Genomic DNA, 17,336 nt, shown 5'->3' on the forward strand with positions numbered 1-17,336 from the left:
CTTCAAGATATACTGTGATGCCAATGGGAAACTGGCAACTTATAACAGGGTAGATAGGCAATAGGACCTTCTGATATTAATTAGGGCTGTCGACTAATCGCAGTTAACTCAAGCGATTAACTCTAAAAAATTTATCACGATTAAAAACATCAATCAGGATTAATCACAGTTTTAATCACACTGTTAAACAATACCAATTAAAATATATTAAATATTTTGGATGTTTTTCTATATTTTCATATATATTGTATTCTGTGTTGTAATTGAAATCAAAGTGTATATTATTTTTATTACAAATATTTGCACTGTAAAAATGATAAAAGAAATAGTTTTCAATTCACCTCGTATAAGTACTGTAGTGCACTTTCTTTGTCATGAAAGTGCAACTTACAAATGTAGATTTTGTTACATAACTCCACTCAAAAACAAAACAATGTAAAACTTCAGAGCCAACAAGTCCACTCAGTCCTACTTCTTGTTCAGCCAATTGCTAAGACAAACAACTTTGTTTACATTTACAGGAGATAATTCTGCTGGCTTCTTATTTACAGTGTCATCAGAAAGTGAGAACAGACATTTGCATAGCACTTTTGTAGCCAGCATTGCAGGGTATTTATGTGCCCGATATGCTAAACATTCATATGCCCATTCATGAATGCCCAACATTCATGCTTCAGCCACCATTCCAGAGGACATGCTTCCTTGCTGATGACGCTCATTAAATAAATAATGCATTAATTACATTTGTGACTGAACTCTTTGGGGGAGAATTGTATGTCCCCTGCTCTGTTTTACCCGCATTCTGCCATATATTTCATGTTATAGCAGTCTTGGATGATGACCCAGAATATGTTGTCGTTTTAACAACACTTTCACTACAGATATCACAAAACGCAAAGAAGGTACCAATGTGAGCTTTCTAAAGATAACTACAGCACTTGACCCAAGTTTTAAGAATCTAAAGTGCCTTCCAAAATTTGAGAGGGACGAGATGTTGAGCATGCTTTCAGAAGTCTTAAAAGAGCGACACTCCAATGCGGAAACTACAGAACCCAAAGTACCAAAAAAGAAAATCAACCTTCTGCTGGTGGCATCTGACTCAGATCATTAAAATGAACATGCGTCGGTCCATACTGCTTTGGATCGTTATTGATTAGAACCCGTCATCAGCATGGACGCATGTCCTCTGGAAGGATGGTTGAAGCATGAAGGAACATATGAATCATCAGCGCATCTGACACAAATATCTTGCCATGCCAGCTTCAACAGTGCCATGACAATTGCCTGTTTTCACTTTCAGGTGATATTGTAAACAAGTAGCAGGCAGCATTATCTCCTGAAAATGTAAACAAACTTGTTTGTCTGAGCAATTAGCTGGACAAGTACTAAGACTGAGTGGACTTGCAGGTTCTAAAATTTTTCATTGTTTTATTTTTGAATGCAGTTTTTTTGTACATAATTCTACATTTGTAAGTTCAACTTTCATGATAAATTTCAGAGTAACAGCCGTGTTAGTCTGTATTCGCAAAAAGAAAAGGAGTACTTGTGGCACCTTAGAGACTAACCAATTTATTTGAGCATGAGCTTTTGTGAGCTACAGCTCACTTCATCGGATGCATACTGTGGAAACTGCAGAAGACATTATATACACAGAGACCATGAAACAATACCTCCTCCCACCCCACTCTCCTGCTGGTAATAGCTTATCTAAAGTGATCATCAAGTTGGGCCATTTCCAGCACAAATCCAGGTTTTCTCACCCTCCGCCCCCCCACACACAAACTCACTCTCCTGCTGGTAATAGCCCATCCAAAGTGACCACTCTCTTTAAAATGTGTATGATAATCAAGGTGGGCCATTTCCAGCACAAATCCAGGTTTTCTCACCCTCCGCCCCCCGGTATAGGGTGGTGTTTATGTGACCATTGTTTATTAGCACTGTAGTGTCCAGGAAGTGGATCTCTTCTGTGGACTGGACCAGGCTGAGGTTGATGGTGGGATGCAAATTGTTGAAATCATGGACACCATCCTATACCGGAAACCTACTGACCGCTATTCCTACCTACATGCCTCCAGCTTTCACCCTGACCACACCACACGATCCATCGTCTACAGCCAAGCTCTGCGATACAACCGCATTTGCTCCAACCCCTCAGACAGAGACAAACACCTACAAGATCTCTGTCAAGCTTTCTTACAACTACAATACCCACCTGCGGAAGTGAAGAAACAGATTGATAGAGCCAGAAGAGTTCCCAGAAGTCACCTACTACAGGAAAGGCCTAACAAAGAAAATAACAGAACGCCACTAGCTGTCACCTTCAGCCCCCAACTAAAACCTCTCCAATGCATTATTAAGGATCTACAACCTACCCTGAAGGATGACCCAACACTCTCACAAATCTTGGGAGACAGGCCAGTCCTTGCCTACAGACAGCCCCCCAGCCTGAAGCAAATACTCACCAACAACCACATACCACACAACAGAACCACTAACCCAGGAACCTATCCTTGCAACAAAGCCCGTTGCCAACTGTGCCCACATATCTATTCAGGGGACACCATCAAAGGGCCTAATAACATCAGCCACACTATCAGAGGCTCGTTCACCTGCACATCCACCCATGTGATATATGCCATCATGTGCCAGCAATGCCCCTCTGCCATGTACATTGGTCAAACTGGACAGTCTCTACGTAAAAGAATAAATGGACACAAATCAGATGTCAAGAATTATAACATTCAAAAACCAGTCGGAGAACACTTCAATCTCTCTGGTCACACAATCACAGACATGAAGGTCGCTATCTTACAACAAAAAAACTTCAAATCCAGACTCCAGCAAGAAACTGCTGAATTGGAATTTATTTGCAAATTGGATACTATTAATTTAGGCTTAAATAGAGACTGGGAGTGGCTAAGTCATTATGCAAGGTAGCCTATTTCCCCTTGTTTTTTTCTACCCCCCCTCCCCCTCAACTTTCTGGTTAAACTTGGATTTATGCTGGAAATGGCCCACCTTGATTATCATGCACATTGTAGGGAGAGTGGTCACTTTGGATGAGCTATTACCAGCAAGAGAGTGAGTTTGTATGTGTATGGGGGTGGGGGGGTGAGAAAACCTGTATTTGTGCTGGAAATGGCCCACCTTAGATTTTCATACACATTGTGAGGAGAGTGGTCACTTTGGATGGGCTATTACCAGCAGGAGAGTGAGTTTGTGTGGGGGGGGGGGGGGCGGAGGGTGAGAAAACCTGGATTTGTGCTGGAAATGGCCCAACTTGATGATCATTTTAGATAAGCTATTACCAGCAGGAGAGTGGGGTGGGAGGAGGTATTGTTTCATGGTCTCTGTGTATATAATGTCTTCTGCAGTTTCCACAGTATGCATCCGATGAAGTGAGCTGTAGCTCACGAAAGCTCATGCTCACATAAATTGGTTAGTCGCTAAGGTGCCACAAGTACTCCTTTTCTTTTCATGATAAAGAGATTGACTGCAGTACTTGTATTAGGTGAATTCAAAAATACTATTTTGGGTTTTTCAGTGCAAATAATGGTAATCAAATATAAATATAAAGTGAGCACTGTACACTTTGTATTCGGTGTTGTAATTGAAATCTATATATTTGAAAATGTAGAAAACAGCCATAAATATTTAAATAAATAGTATTCTATTATTGTTTAACAGTGTGCTTAATCATGCAATTAATCACGATTAATTTTTTTAAATCACTTGACAGCCCTAATATTAATTTATTTATATGGCCTATGTAGATAATACGTTTATTCCTGTTTCCCCCATTCCTCCAACACCATTCCTTCTGACTGTCACTCCCACGTGTCGCATCTGGTTTTAACTAGGTGATCCTCAGGATACGGATTATCTTCAACTCCTGTTCGCACAATGGGAGCCTTACACAGTTACTACCATATCAAAAACAGGAAATAACGGTCTCAGTCACAACAGTCGTGAAAATTTTGTTGGAAAAACCAAAAATAAGCCCAAGTACTAGGTTCAGCTTCACTCAAAGAGTCCATGATCCCTGTTTCAAGAAAACCTAGGAGTGTTTCTAAAGCCTTCAGGTACCGTTACAAATATTTCACACATTTAAATGAATCTGGTAACTCCAGTATATAGCATATATTTATTTATAGATGTAAGGAATAAAGAGTGCCTACACAAAAAGTTCCAGGTGCCCTAACACATTTATGCAACTGACTAGACTTCCAATCATATAGTGATGATCACACAGATAATACAAACAATCACAGGCAGGAAAAAAATAACTCTCAGCCAGCCAATAAATGAAAGCAATGGAAAAGCCTTTTGGACCCCACTGATCTCTCTTTCCACAAGCAAACTCTCAACCCTCCTCCAAAGCTTTATCAAATAAATGGCTATTGCAGCATGTTCAAGTTTGGGCTACATTGGACCAGAGTTATGTGGATGATGCTTTAAACCAGCAAGTAAAACACATAAATATTAGCTAGTATTGGTTAAATAACCAACAGAGAGTGTATATTTATTTCAGGGGTTCACATTGTATCTTTTATGAATGAAAACAAACTGCATAAGTTGTGAATACATCCACATTTATAACAAATGCTTAAGAGAATATTTAATACACCCAGAATAAAACTGTGTTAAACTAAATCATCATTTTGGATTTCAATTAAAACTTTTTAAGTTACTATTAATTCTCTGTATTGCAGTAGCATCTAAAAGGCACACCTGGGAATCAAATCCCATTAGTACTCTGCACCCTGTACGCACACCAGATTTCTGAAGGCTTCTACAATTCCCAGGCCATAACAGAATGGATTAACAACAAACTTCTAAATAAATCATTCTGACTGTCTTGGTTTCTGTTCCAATAGGTAGGCAACTGACATGACATATCAGAATGGTCCCTTCAGAAATGTAGGATTTCTACTCGAAAATGGCCAATTTCTGACTTGCCTTAAAAACAGATTACGTAATTACCAGGATAGCCAAAGGGAGGTTTGGCCAGCCATTACATCCAAAGCAGGAGAAAAGGGCCCAAAGTGCTATGTGAAGAAATGGCTTGTAATCAGGTTTCTTTCTGTCTTTCTCTTTTATATTCCCAGCCCCAAAATGCCCTGAGCGTTTCAGACTCAGGTCTGAATGACATCTCAAAGCGAAGAGACATGCCTAGTACAATTCTGTCTATGTCTTCTTTCTGATTAATTCAGATTTGGCCTTTGGGGCCTAATAAGCCCACAGCTGTAGGCCTCCTCTTCTGCCTCCCAAGTTGAGATATGTAAAGGAGAATTTCAGCTTTATGTACAAAAACAGCAAGTCTTTAGCCCTTTTCCTGTGAAGGTAGCCTAATCTGCCATTCATGCTACTGAGATGCCTCTTCTTATGGCCAGAGGTGACAACTGGTGCTCAGCAGAGGCACCTGGAAAGGAACTTGTCATGACTGTAGTGCCATCCACCAGTGGCAGCCTGGACAGTAGTTCCAACACATTGGGCTAGATTCACCACTTAATAAGAAAAGGAATTCTAGTGGCACCTTAGAGACTAAGGTACCACTAGTACTCCTTTTCTTTTTGCGAATATAGGCTAACACGGCTGCTACTCTGAAACCACTTAAGATGAATTTATGGCTGCTTCACATCACTGAAGCAGTGCAAAGCAGTCAGAGTATATCAATCAGCGAACCTGGCCTCTAGACTTTACATCATTTATTTTTTGTGATGTCATGGAACTGAAGGCTAAACGCTGACTTCAGACATGTGCTTGCAACTTGACTCCAATAGGAGATGTGCCTGAATATATGAGAGCAGAATTCTGGTACAGAAATCATTTCTATAGGTCCAGTGCAACTCGAAGAACTAAAATGACTATGCTTTTAACATATTCATATATATTAGTAGAGTATCTTCAAAGCAAAGTCATATGTTTACAGTACATTTAAATTTCAACAGCACCACATATTACAACCAAAGTATGTGTGATAACTGTTGAATCAGTGAGACGACACACAACTCTTAAGAACATAAGAAACATTATATCAGATCAGACCTCTGTTCAATTTAATGAAGTCCAGTACACTGCTTCTGAAAGTAGAAGATACCAGATACTTCAGAGAAATATATAAGAAGCCCAGAAGTACAAAATTATGAAATTGCCCATAATGGAAATTTCCTCCTAACCCTTTCAGTTTGTAGTTGGTTTATGAGCTGGAGCATTTTATATCCCTAATTTTTTTTAAATCCTGTAGAATATAACTGTTGATGCTACAGACAGCATATCCTGACCTTTCGATGGTGACCACCTTTTACCACAATCATCATGACTTTGGAGGAATGGGGTAGATGGAGAAAGGGGAAAATGGAACTAGTTGCAACAGAACCAGAAATGCATAATGAGGTCTGTTTCTTATGCCAACTTGTGGATGATGGGTTATTTAAGAATGCAAAGCTCAGAAAGGAGATGGTTTCTGTGCAGGATATTAGGAGAAAGTGTAAGTTAAATGAACTGGGTCAGCACAGGGTTCCCATTTTGTTACTAGAAGGAAAAAACCTGGCACTTCTTAATGTCAGGAGTCAGATCCTCAGTTCCTGTAAGTCAGTGTAACTTCACTGAAGTCAATGAGGCTAACTGACTGATACCAGCTGAGGATCGGGTCCCCGGCCTTCAAGTCCTTTCTACATCTCTTTTGTCCTGAAAGAGAATTGATAAAACTACTGAGACTTTGGTGGAGATCTCTGGCATGGATTCTGAGTTCCATTACCAGTGGTAGCAAAACTGAGACCAAGGTTTCAGGAATCAAGGTTTAGCCTTTCCCAGAAGAGGCTCTGGAGCCAAACTCTGAAGAGGAGTAATAAGGAAAGTTGCCATGCTAGGGTCCACCAACAAGATGGCAACAAAAATAGCCCATGGGTACCAACAGAGGCACTAACACTAACATCAATTCCTCATTCCTATCAACATGGGAGGGAGTATCAACAGATGTTGATGCCAACACATTCACAGTCCTCCATGTCAGGGAGACAGACACGTAGGTATCACATGAGCTGATTTTAACACTGAAGAGCTGCTGGGCAAGAAACTCCGTGCTCTGCCTCCCTTTCTTTCTCCCCCTCAATAGAGGAGAGAACAGAGGAAAACTGTGTGGTCCCTGGATTTTCTCCAGAAACACTAAGCAACGCAGGAAGCAGGTGAGAGGTCTGACCCAGAACTGGGGATGTGGGTAGAGCAGCAAGAGAGAGGAAGGAAGGAGTTAAGGGTGGGGAAGGAGAGAGAGATGATGAAGGTGTCACCTGTGCTGGCAGGGAGAAGAAAGGAAAGAAGGGTGTGAGAGTTGCAAAAAAAAATAGTCAAAAAAGGTTGATAAATTGGAGTTCTAAAAGACCCAGTTGTGCAGCCAGGGGGCACGTGACTAATACTGAAGGAAATAAGGTGGTGATCAGAAAGGAGAACATATTGAATGAGAGATCCAAGTGGGAGCAGTGCTTAGCAAAGGTCCCAGGAGCCACCAGGGTGGTTGATCCAGGGCTGTAGGTTAAACAAGGTTAGGAAGAGGAAGAGGGAAGCAATAGAGCCAGATGGGACATCAGAGTGAAAGCTGTAGTTAGAGGATTTGATAGGTAAAATGGCAGCTCAGGCTAAAAGGACAAATCTAATGAAGACTTAACAACTGGCCTCAAACCCTTGAACAAGCATGAGCCTGAAGTACCCAAACTGGAGGCAAAACACCCTCCATGGTATGTACACACTACCATAGACACTGACTCCAGCCCTGGAGCACCCATGTAAAAATAATGGTGGGTACTGAGCACCCACCAGCATCCCCCCCATCAGCTCCTCCACCTCCCCACAACACCTCCTGCCTGCCGGTGGCCCCACCAATCAGTGCCTCTCCCTCCCCCTCCACAGCACCTCCTGCCCTCCGCGATCAGTTGTTCCACAGCTTGCAGGAGGTGCTGGGGGGGCGGGGAAGGAGCGAGTGCAGGGTATGCAGAACGGGGTGGGAAGAGGCGGGGTGGGGGGGAGTCCTGGGGGAAGTGAAGTGGGGGCAGGACCTGGGGCGGAGCACACCTGGCACATTTGAAAGTCGGCACCTCAGCACGCTACAGCAATGAAGGGCAAATGCAAAGGATGGCTCATTGACATCCACCTCCCAAAAATAGAATTGGCCAGTTAATTTAAGAACAATTTCTTAAAGTTTCTTTTATTGACTGAAGTAAATCCTCAATCCTTTTAAATAGCTTCATGAAACAGCTTGCTTCAGCATACATTTGAAAAATTAGACACCCTGAGATTATTATCCTTGAAAGATAATTAACCAATTTAACTTAAATAGATACATTAAAACAAATTGCACAGATATGTCAAAGTAATGGATTCTTTCCTGCGACTAAGACCGTTTTTGTTTGTTTGTTTCCTCACCTTTTTTAATCAGTGGTACTCTTCATCTGTAAGCATCACACTAAACATCAGAAGTGACATTTTCATTACTCTGGAATTGCACAGACATATAGGTTGGAGCCCTGACCCCACAAAGACTTACTCATGTGTTTAATTTTAGCATGAGAAGTAATCCCATTGATTTCAATGGAACTACTCAGAGGAGGAAAGTTAAGCACAAGTGTAAGTGATTGCAAGATCCAAGCCTGAATGTTCTGTTATTGCAAATATTTCACCTGAAATCATCACTTGTTCACTGTAGATTTTTGCTATCAGAAGACTGGATAAAATGTATGATAAAAAATGTGGGAGATAAAAATGCTGCAAGATTTGTTTATGATGTCAAAGGCATTTGCATGTAGAAATCTGAAATTGTGTTGGGGTGTGGGGGAAGAGAGGGCTAGAACAGCTGAGAATTTCAAGCAGACCCTTTTCCAGCACATAATACTTTATTATAAAAAGTTAGAGTACATAATTCTCTAATATGATACGGTGATGACATGGTAATTGCACATTGATCTCAAAAACACTCACAGTAACTACATTTTACATAATCGGAAAATGGTTGTTACCACAAGACGTGGATTGCATTTGCAGAAAGGTGGACTCAATGATCTAATACATCTTTTTAATCTCTAATGTCTCTATCTTCTGTTGTTTTCAACTTCAAAATACCATGTTTATTAACCATGCAGTCCCTGCATGTCAGCACTATATTTACCAGCACTATTCAATACTGAAACATACAAGACTTTCAAAAGGAGCTGGTTTTGGTTCCCCGAGACACCGCAGCCCGTTTTCTCACACTTCACTTACTGTCATCATATTTCTGAAAAAGCACATCTTGACTTCCATCAGCCCAATAATAATTCCTGTTGCACTCAAAATTAAGGAGCTTTTACATTAATTGACTTTATTCCCAAACCCCTTGGGATTTTGTATAAATACTCAAAAGAAAAATATAAAAGGAGTATGAGTTGATTTTTATTAATTTTTTATTATTATTATTATTATTGTTGTTGCTGTTTTGTTATTGTAATTCTTTTCAATTGTTAAAGATTTCCACATTTCCCTCTGAAAGCTATTTTGGACAAATGATCATTGTGGCAAATTGCCGGCACTACTATGATGGGTCTCGTGCTTTCTCTTCTTGGGGGGGGAAAGAAGGCGGCACAGTTCAGGGCACCGTTTCTTGCCCCTGAACTGGGGTATTAACTGCCCCACTAGTGTCCTAGAGAAGGGGGGTGGAGAGGGAGGGACCCGGGCCCACCCTCTACTCCAGGTCCCAGCCCAGGGGCCATAGGGATAGCGGTAAACCACTAGAATAGCGGTTCCTTCCCCTGGGCTACTTCCCTCTCCTGCCCTTCAGCTTGTGGGGCTTCCTGCCCTCCCTCTGCACAAACCAAGTGTCCCTTTACCTAGGGTCTTGGTCTTCTTAGCCCACCGCAGCACTTCTCCAAACTCCCCTCTGCTTCCCTCCAAACTGCTCTCTGCTCCAACACCAAACCACTCTGCTTCAGCTCCTCCTCTTGTCTGATTGAAGCAGGGGGGTTTTATCATGTGACTGGCTTCAGGTGCTTTAATTAATTTGTAGCAAATTTTCTTCCCTCTACAGGGAATAAGGCTCCCTTCTAACACTCTCCTGCTGCCCTCTGGCCATGCTGTATCACATGGTAAATCCCTAACTCAGCTTCTTTCCCACAGGCACATAAAGGCCCAACAAACAGGAAACAGAATAGGAAAAAAATCAGTTCTTCAAGTAAGAGCATATCTTTATATCACTGTAGAGCACCTTTTTTTTCCCCAAAAAAAGTGTTTATTTGGTCACACCTAAACATTTCATGGATTCGTGTCAGTTTCACTGAATCGTTCACTCAAAAAAGCAAGAGAGTTCCAAAGAAGTCTAAATGTTTCACTTCAACAGTTTCAAATTGAAACTTTTTTCAGTTCAAAAGTTATTTTGTTTTGAAATTTTCTGCAATTTTTTAAAATGCAAAAACATTTTTAAAAAATGCTCAAAATCTAAATGAAACATTTCATTTTGGGTGGAATGAAACACTAAAATTCTGTGGCTTGTGTTAAGAAGAATGCCAGGCTAGATTAGCACCACGGTCCCTACTAGCCTTAAATAAATCTATGTAAGAGATGTCAAGAATCCTCAGAACCACTGAAGTTTCTTGACAGCAGTTCTAAATGTCTTTCATTTCCACTCTCACTGGGGTGCTTATTCTATTTATTTCAGGTTGGATTTTTCTACATGATAATTGGGTCTCAGCTGCTCAGAGATTGCTACCTTCCAGAATCAAATCTCTTTAGCAAAATGAAAATGGGGGTGGAAAGTTTATACAGCCATTTGCAATATTTTGGAGTCCCCACTTTAAACATAAAAATAGAATTGCACACATTTGGGGCCTGATACTGCCACACTGGCTGCAGTGAGAGTGTAAAGAACATCTCCTAGCAGGTGCTAATGACCTCAAGTAATCAGATCCTAAATGATCATGTATGGTATTATGTTGTGCTTATTCCCAAGACTGCATTATTAGTGTCTTTTTATGTCTATAGCCCTCCTCAGCAGTGATGCAGCTTATTGCCTTGATGTAGACTTGTGAAGCAGTTTGCTAATTTGTGTGTCATTTTATCAAAACAAAGATGTTTTCTCTCTGTTGGTTAAACAAACCCATCACAAAACACACAGAGTGGTGAAGAGAACCCAGGTCTCAGATTTGTAAAACATAGCAAAATCGATGCAGAGCAACTGTAAAAGCGGATGTTAGTGCAGGAACCTGCTGAGCCAGTCACCATCTCTAGGCAATTATGACTGCTATAAATTCCTACTAAGCTTTTCACGCCATACATTATAGAAAGATGTTAAATAAAATATACTTTATCGACATTGTAAGGGAATAAAAACAACTTTCAATAAAAGAAACTGATTCAGTTTGTTCTTGCCCTTACCTCCCCTGCATGGCGAGTGGGCTGAAATCTTTCCCAAGTGGAACACAGCAATCCTGCCCTATTGCTCCATTTTGATAGGGTTTTTGTGGCTGTCCCTGAACAGACACCATTCCATGAAATTCCTTTAACAGCCGCAGCTCGTTGAAGTTGCTGGCAACTGGTTCAGCAGCCACCTTTCCAGGCAAGTTGACATGGGGTGGAGAGGATGTCTGAGTCAGCTCCATCTCTAGATTTCTAGAGATTGCTCCATCATCTTTGTTATCCAAGTACATACCTTTTACTGGTTTTCTATCCTGAAAAGAGTGAAAACAAATCTATTAGGACTATACTGAATACACCTATTTTATATTTACCCCCATGCACACGTACACGTGTGTGTGTGTGTGTTGATATTCAGGTATTAAAATGCCATTGGACACATTATATTTATCTTGCACTTTTGACTGCCTTACCTGTACTCTGCTTGGTAATTCATCTCCAACAGAAATACTTTAACATTTGAAAACTCTGAGCAGCTTCAAAAACAGCCATCGTTTAAAATAAATACATAAAATAGCCTGCCAGACATAGCTTTCCTTCTCTTTACCAAAATGTGGAATATCCCCAAAAAACATTTTCTCCCAAATTACACTGGTTTATCATAGAGAATGAACTATATTCATTGCCACGGCAGGTTTGAGCTCTGACACTGTGACCATCAGAATGAGAAACAGGTGCCCGTACGACACCATCAGCTAGGTAGATGTGATATAGCACATACTTCTAGCCCTGGTTTTTAACCTCAGGAACACTTAAGCCCCAGTCCAGTAAGCTATTTGCATGTATCCAGTTTAATCAGCAGGAATTGTGGACCATTATGAGTGTAAGAGGGTCTCAAGGACAATTAACAATCAGATTTTCATTTCTGATCTGGCTCCTTTGTGTTGCTCATCTGACACACAGAACCCAGATTCTAACTGTAACTGGCCAACTGAGAGGTCTCCTAGCAGCAGGGTAGCTTTAGAGCCAACTCTTGTTCCAACCACTCCTCCCTTCACCATAAGAGGCATGTCAGGGACAAGAAAGGAGCTGATTGGAACTATGTTAAACCAATCCTCAACAGACAACACATTGCTGACATAAGTTAGAGCAGACCCTGAGCTGACACAGATCGGACACTGATCAGGAAGCGATAACTTTCTCCCTGAGGCTCCACCTCCCAACCCCCACTTTGTGCTGAGCTGAACTAGGACAAAGGAGAGAATCCAGCCCTCTCTGGATATGACTTCACCACAGAGTTAACTCGGATCTTATTCAGGTATTGCCCCAACCCCCGCCTCCCATACACACACAAAACCTCTCACCTGAGTTTGGTGGTGCTTTCAATCCAGGCTAGCTGGCCTGGGTGGAGCTATAGGCTAAGGCCCAGGTGCCACTTTTACTCAAGCAGGTAACTTGCCTGCTTTACAGGGAGGACACAGGCTAAACCATTCTAATGCTGATAGTCCTCCTGTACCTTTTGACAATTCCCCCATGTCCCCAGAAGGACACATCACAATTCACTGGGAAAGAATCACAGAGCAGCTCAGCTTACTGCAACACAAAGAACCAGCAACACACATGGGTGAGCACAGCACCAGTAAGGACACAGTAACTCGCATGTGGCTTTGCAGTGAGGCTCCTCAACACCAGGGCACCAATCACCTAAGTTAACTCTGCAGAGAAAACACATCCTAGCATCCAACCCTGCAGCCTTTATAGGCACAACAGAAGTCATAGTTCGTTCATGTAAGGACCTAAGAAAAGCAAATGATAAAGCAACTTGAGAAAATCAAGAGCAATATATCACTAGGACCAGATGATATTTATTGAAGCTCGTCGAATAATACCACATTGAATAATACAATAAAAAAGTGATTCACATATATTTTTTCTGCATATATGTGGCAAATTTGTACTGCTGATTTTCATGGGGTCATAGAAGTTATCAAGTTCATGAGGATTTGGATTACTGGCAAGTTTATTCAAGAATGACAGGTTTCAGAGTAACAGCCGTGTTAGTCTGTATTCGCAAAAAGAAAAGGAGGACTTGTGGCACCTTAGAGACTAACCAATTTATTAGAGCATAAGCTTTCGTGAGCTACAGCTCACTTCTTCAGATGCATATCGTGGAAACTGCAGCAGGCTATATATAAAGTATATATAAAGCCTGCTGCAGTTTCCACGATATGCATCTGAAGAAGTGAGCTGTAGCTCACGAAAGCTTATGCTCTAATAAATTGGTTAGTCTCTAAGGTGCCACAAGTCCTCCTTTTCTTTATTCAAGAAAACATTCATAGACCCTGAGACGTACAAGCAACTATTCATACTGGCAGTGTGATACTCATTGTGTCCATTTTTCTTTTGTTATTCGTTATTCAGACATTTAGGTTTCAGTCATCCAATCAGAGAACAAAATGATACCATGTGTCATGAGAGGGTGACTATCCAATACAACTCAATAACTAGCAGCAAATAGTGAAGACATCATGAACAATTCAGATGCTGAAATTTGTTCACAACTGTCTGCTCTAGTGAATACTTAAACACCTTTGTAGGAATCAGGATTGGTTTGTGAGAAATACAGAGGAAAAAAGGCTAAATTAATCAGATAATGTAGTCACTTATATTTATTTTAGACAACATCAGAAGGAAACAGAAGAATGAAGCAGTAGCACTATGGAAGACTATATTGAAGACTGGAGGCTTCAAATTCCAAACAAACAAGCAAATAGATAAAAAGTTAAAGTCAGGCCCATAAGAATTCTTTGAAAGATTTACCTAACACACTTGGACACCACTGTGACAGGTATGATGTAAAAGCCTGGACAGAAACACCAAATGTGGAATGAAAAGAGACAGTCACTGGATACAGTTTCAAAGAGCCTCGCATGAGAGTATTAAGAGAAACAAATAACCCTCAAGCTAAGGGCTAAACTCAGATTGCGAGTTAAAAACTGGCTAACAAAGAATATGTAGTAAGAAATGGATGCTTCTCAGAATGGAGGAGTCAGTCTAGTCACATACATGGTTTGGTAATAAGGGTGCTGTTTTTCTGGGAATTAATAATTTGGAAGAGAACATAACAAGATGATTAAGCATTGCCTGGGACACTAAACCATTCTAAATCAGCTCCCTGGAGTCGATAAACAGAGCCTAGCTGAGACACACCTGCTGCAAACTTGTATAGCCATCCTATGAGATGTAGTGTCTGGTTTTGCCTTCCTGTAGTACCAACACCATCAACTGGTTTGGGACAAAATACAGGCGAATTCAATAGCTTACCAGAATATAGAAAACAATAGTGTTTTACATATACAGTGCTCTGTATCTGTGCATATAGAAATAGTTAATGGATAACATGACAGTATGTGGCACTCAGGAATATGCAGCATAATTTCTGAGTTTTGTAGGACCAATAGAACTTCTTATTGAACACTGCAAATGGCTTCCTCTAGCAGCTCTTTACATCAGCTCTTAACATAATATGAGAAATAAAACAGAACACTGTGTGAGCTGTCACAGAGTAGGAAAACTGCACCTGTATTCCCCCTCTGTGGTCCACCAAGGGCACCCATTCCAGGCTCCAGGTTCCTCAGCTGTCACACCTCTCTTGGGCAGAGACCCGCATCTCTCTCCCTCTTGACGAGGAGCTTTCCAGCCAATACAGTTTCCTACACAGTGATATTCCGAGAAAGCCAGGCTGCCTACATGGCTAGTGTCTGTGCTTTGCTTTCCCCTGCATAGGCTGTGAACACTGTAATTGCCTGTAGTTATAAGTGAGCTATAAGCAAGCATATTTAGTCTTAAAGGTAAAAGGCATTGCAGAGAAAATATATTAAAACAAGAAAAGAACCCACATGCATGCTAAAAAACTTACCATGGTCACTTCAGCTCCACCTCGGGCTCTGATAGGTGTCAGTCCTTCAAAACCCACACCTAGGTTTTCCCCTTGATTACAAGATTCAGAACCAGAACACTTCAGTCTTTCCTATATACGGCTTGTGCCTCTGATCTTGGTCTCATGTTACAGAGGATCAGAAGCCACAGGCCCACTCCTCAGGGGCGCATGGGTTTTTTACATAATTGAAGGTGGGGAATTGCATTCACTTCCCCCAAGATATTCCCCAGGAAAACCCCTTAATGCTTTTTTGTTGTTCCAAGAGTCCATTCTTGACTGGCACATTGTGCAGTATAGTCCTTTGAACCGTCAAGTCTCACATCAGTCACATCTCCACCCTCTAGAGGTTTCATGCAATCCCGGCCCACAACAATACATAAATCATACATTTAATACAATGAACCCCAAAAGATACTTAACTTTAATTCTATATGATCTCCCAAGGATACTGCAAAAAATTGCCATATCAATTACATGAACAGAGAGAGAACATACAGCAGATGTGCCAAGGCAGAGAATAGACAAAGATTGCCATGTGTGTAGAAAAACACAGTGCACCACAGCTTAACAGATAGTCTTGGTTTCAACTTGGCACAGACATGAGAGAAAAGACCGTTTACTCGCAGAAAGCAATTAAGTGGCTCACTAGTTCTACAAACCACAGTTCAATGTCTTAGAGGCCTTCCCTTGTCATTCAACACCCCTCACAAAATAATCAAATGGGGAAAGCATCATCATTTTAAATATTACCATATTCTACTTTGCTGTCCTATTCGCCTCTTCTGCACATTACTGCTACCAGACAAAACACAAACTCATCAATTCAGAAACAGGATAGATGACACCCCATGCAGTTTCTTCTCATGTCCTATTAATACTAATTCACCACTGCCTTTCTACTTCAGCCACAATGCTTGTCAAAGCAACTGCTCTGTTCTCAGTCAGGAGACTCTCTAAGAATACTGTAGTCACACTGAAACTAGACCATAGCCGGTGGCCCTTCATTAAGCAGATCAAATACTTGAGTTTCATGAAGATAACCCTCCATTTCACAGGTTACTGGTTACATTTGTGAAACCTAAATCAAGTCCTGATGCAAATTAGGTTTTATTTTATGATTATTAATGGTGAAAACAGTAAAACCTTAGTGTTTAACAGTCAGAAAAGCTTTTATATTTTGATCATTAAAATGCAGTGTGAACCAACACTCCAGAATCCGCACAGTACATAAAAAGCCGGAAGACTGAGTTGAAGAACATTCCATCTTAAACTCATACAGCTGAATGTGGTTTATTGCAACACTTAATTACTAAAGGCCAAATGCTCTCCCTGAATACAGAAAGGCAACAGGGGGAACAGACCTGAAAGGAGACAGCAACATTTCTACAGCATGCTCACACTCTCCCTTGGAGTCTCTGGAATAGTGCCAAGCAGTTTAGGCTCTGCAGAATTGAATGTGAGAGAGCACAGCAACAGAGCAAAGCTAAGGAACGGGGTCTCCTCCAATCCCAGTGGGAAACTTCCAGAAAAGGAGGTATCAAGAGTTAATGCTGATTCTCTGCACCTTAAACACCCACCCTGATCCCTAAAGGATACAAATTTTTAATTTTATTATAATAATTGGACACACTAAATAACAGTATTAGAATAAAAATAATTTACAAGAGATGGAAGAGGCAAGCTAAGCCAGAGTGTTCCAGAACAGTCAGGATAAAAACAAGTCGAATTCACTAGTCTTCCATACATGGAGAAAAGGAACCAAAAATGAACAAAGCCCACCCTACACATAAACGTCATTATAAATGACAACATTCAGGTCTTAGCCCAAAATAATAGTGGGCTTAATTAGACAACTCTGTAGATGGCCTTTTCTCTTATGGCTTCTTTTATCCTATTCCTTTTGTCTTGGGGTTGGTCTACATTTAAAAATTAGGTTGACATCACTATGTCAGTCAGGGGCATGAAAAAACCACACCTCAGCCTAACATAGCTATGCCAACCTAACCCCCAGTGTAGACGTAGC

General features: G+C 41.0%; 1 protein-coding gene across 1 annotated transcript in view; it reads right to left on the bottom strand.

The window, feature by feature from the left end:
* Positions 1-11,666, bottom strand: part of OCA2 (OCA2 melanosomal transmembrane protein) — a 283,495-nt gene extending 271,829 nt beyond the window's left edge. Inside the window, exon 1 of the mRNA XM_073327707.2 lies at positions 11,395-11,666. Coding sequence (XP_073183808.2) covers positions 11,395-11,666 — 272 coding nt within the window. The remainder of the gene's footprint in view (positions 1-11,394) is intronic.
* Between the last annotated feature and the right edge of the window lie 5,670 nt (positions 11,667-17,336).

This window comes from Lepidochelys kempii, chromosome 1 (assembly GCF_965140285.1).
Source record: "Lepidochelys kempii isolate rLepKem1 chromosome 1, rLepKem1.hap1, whole genome shotgun sequence".
Taxonomy (NCBI): Eukaryota; Metazoa; Chordata; order Testudines; family Cheloniidae; genus Lepidochelys; species Lepidochelys kempii.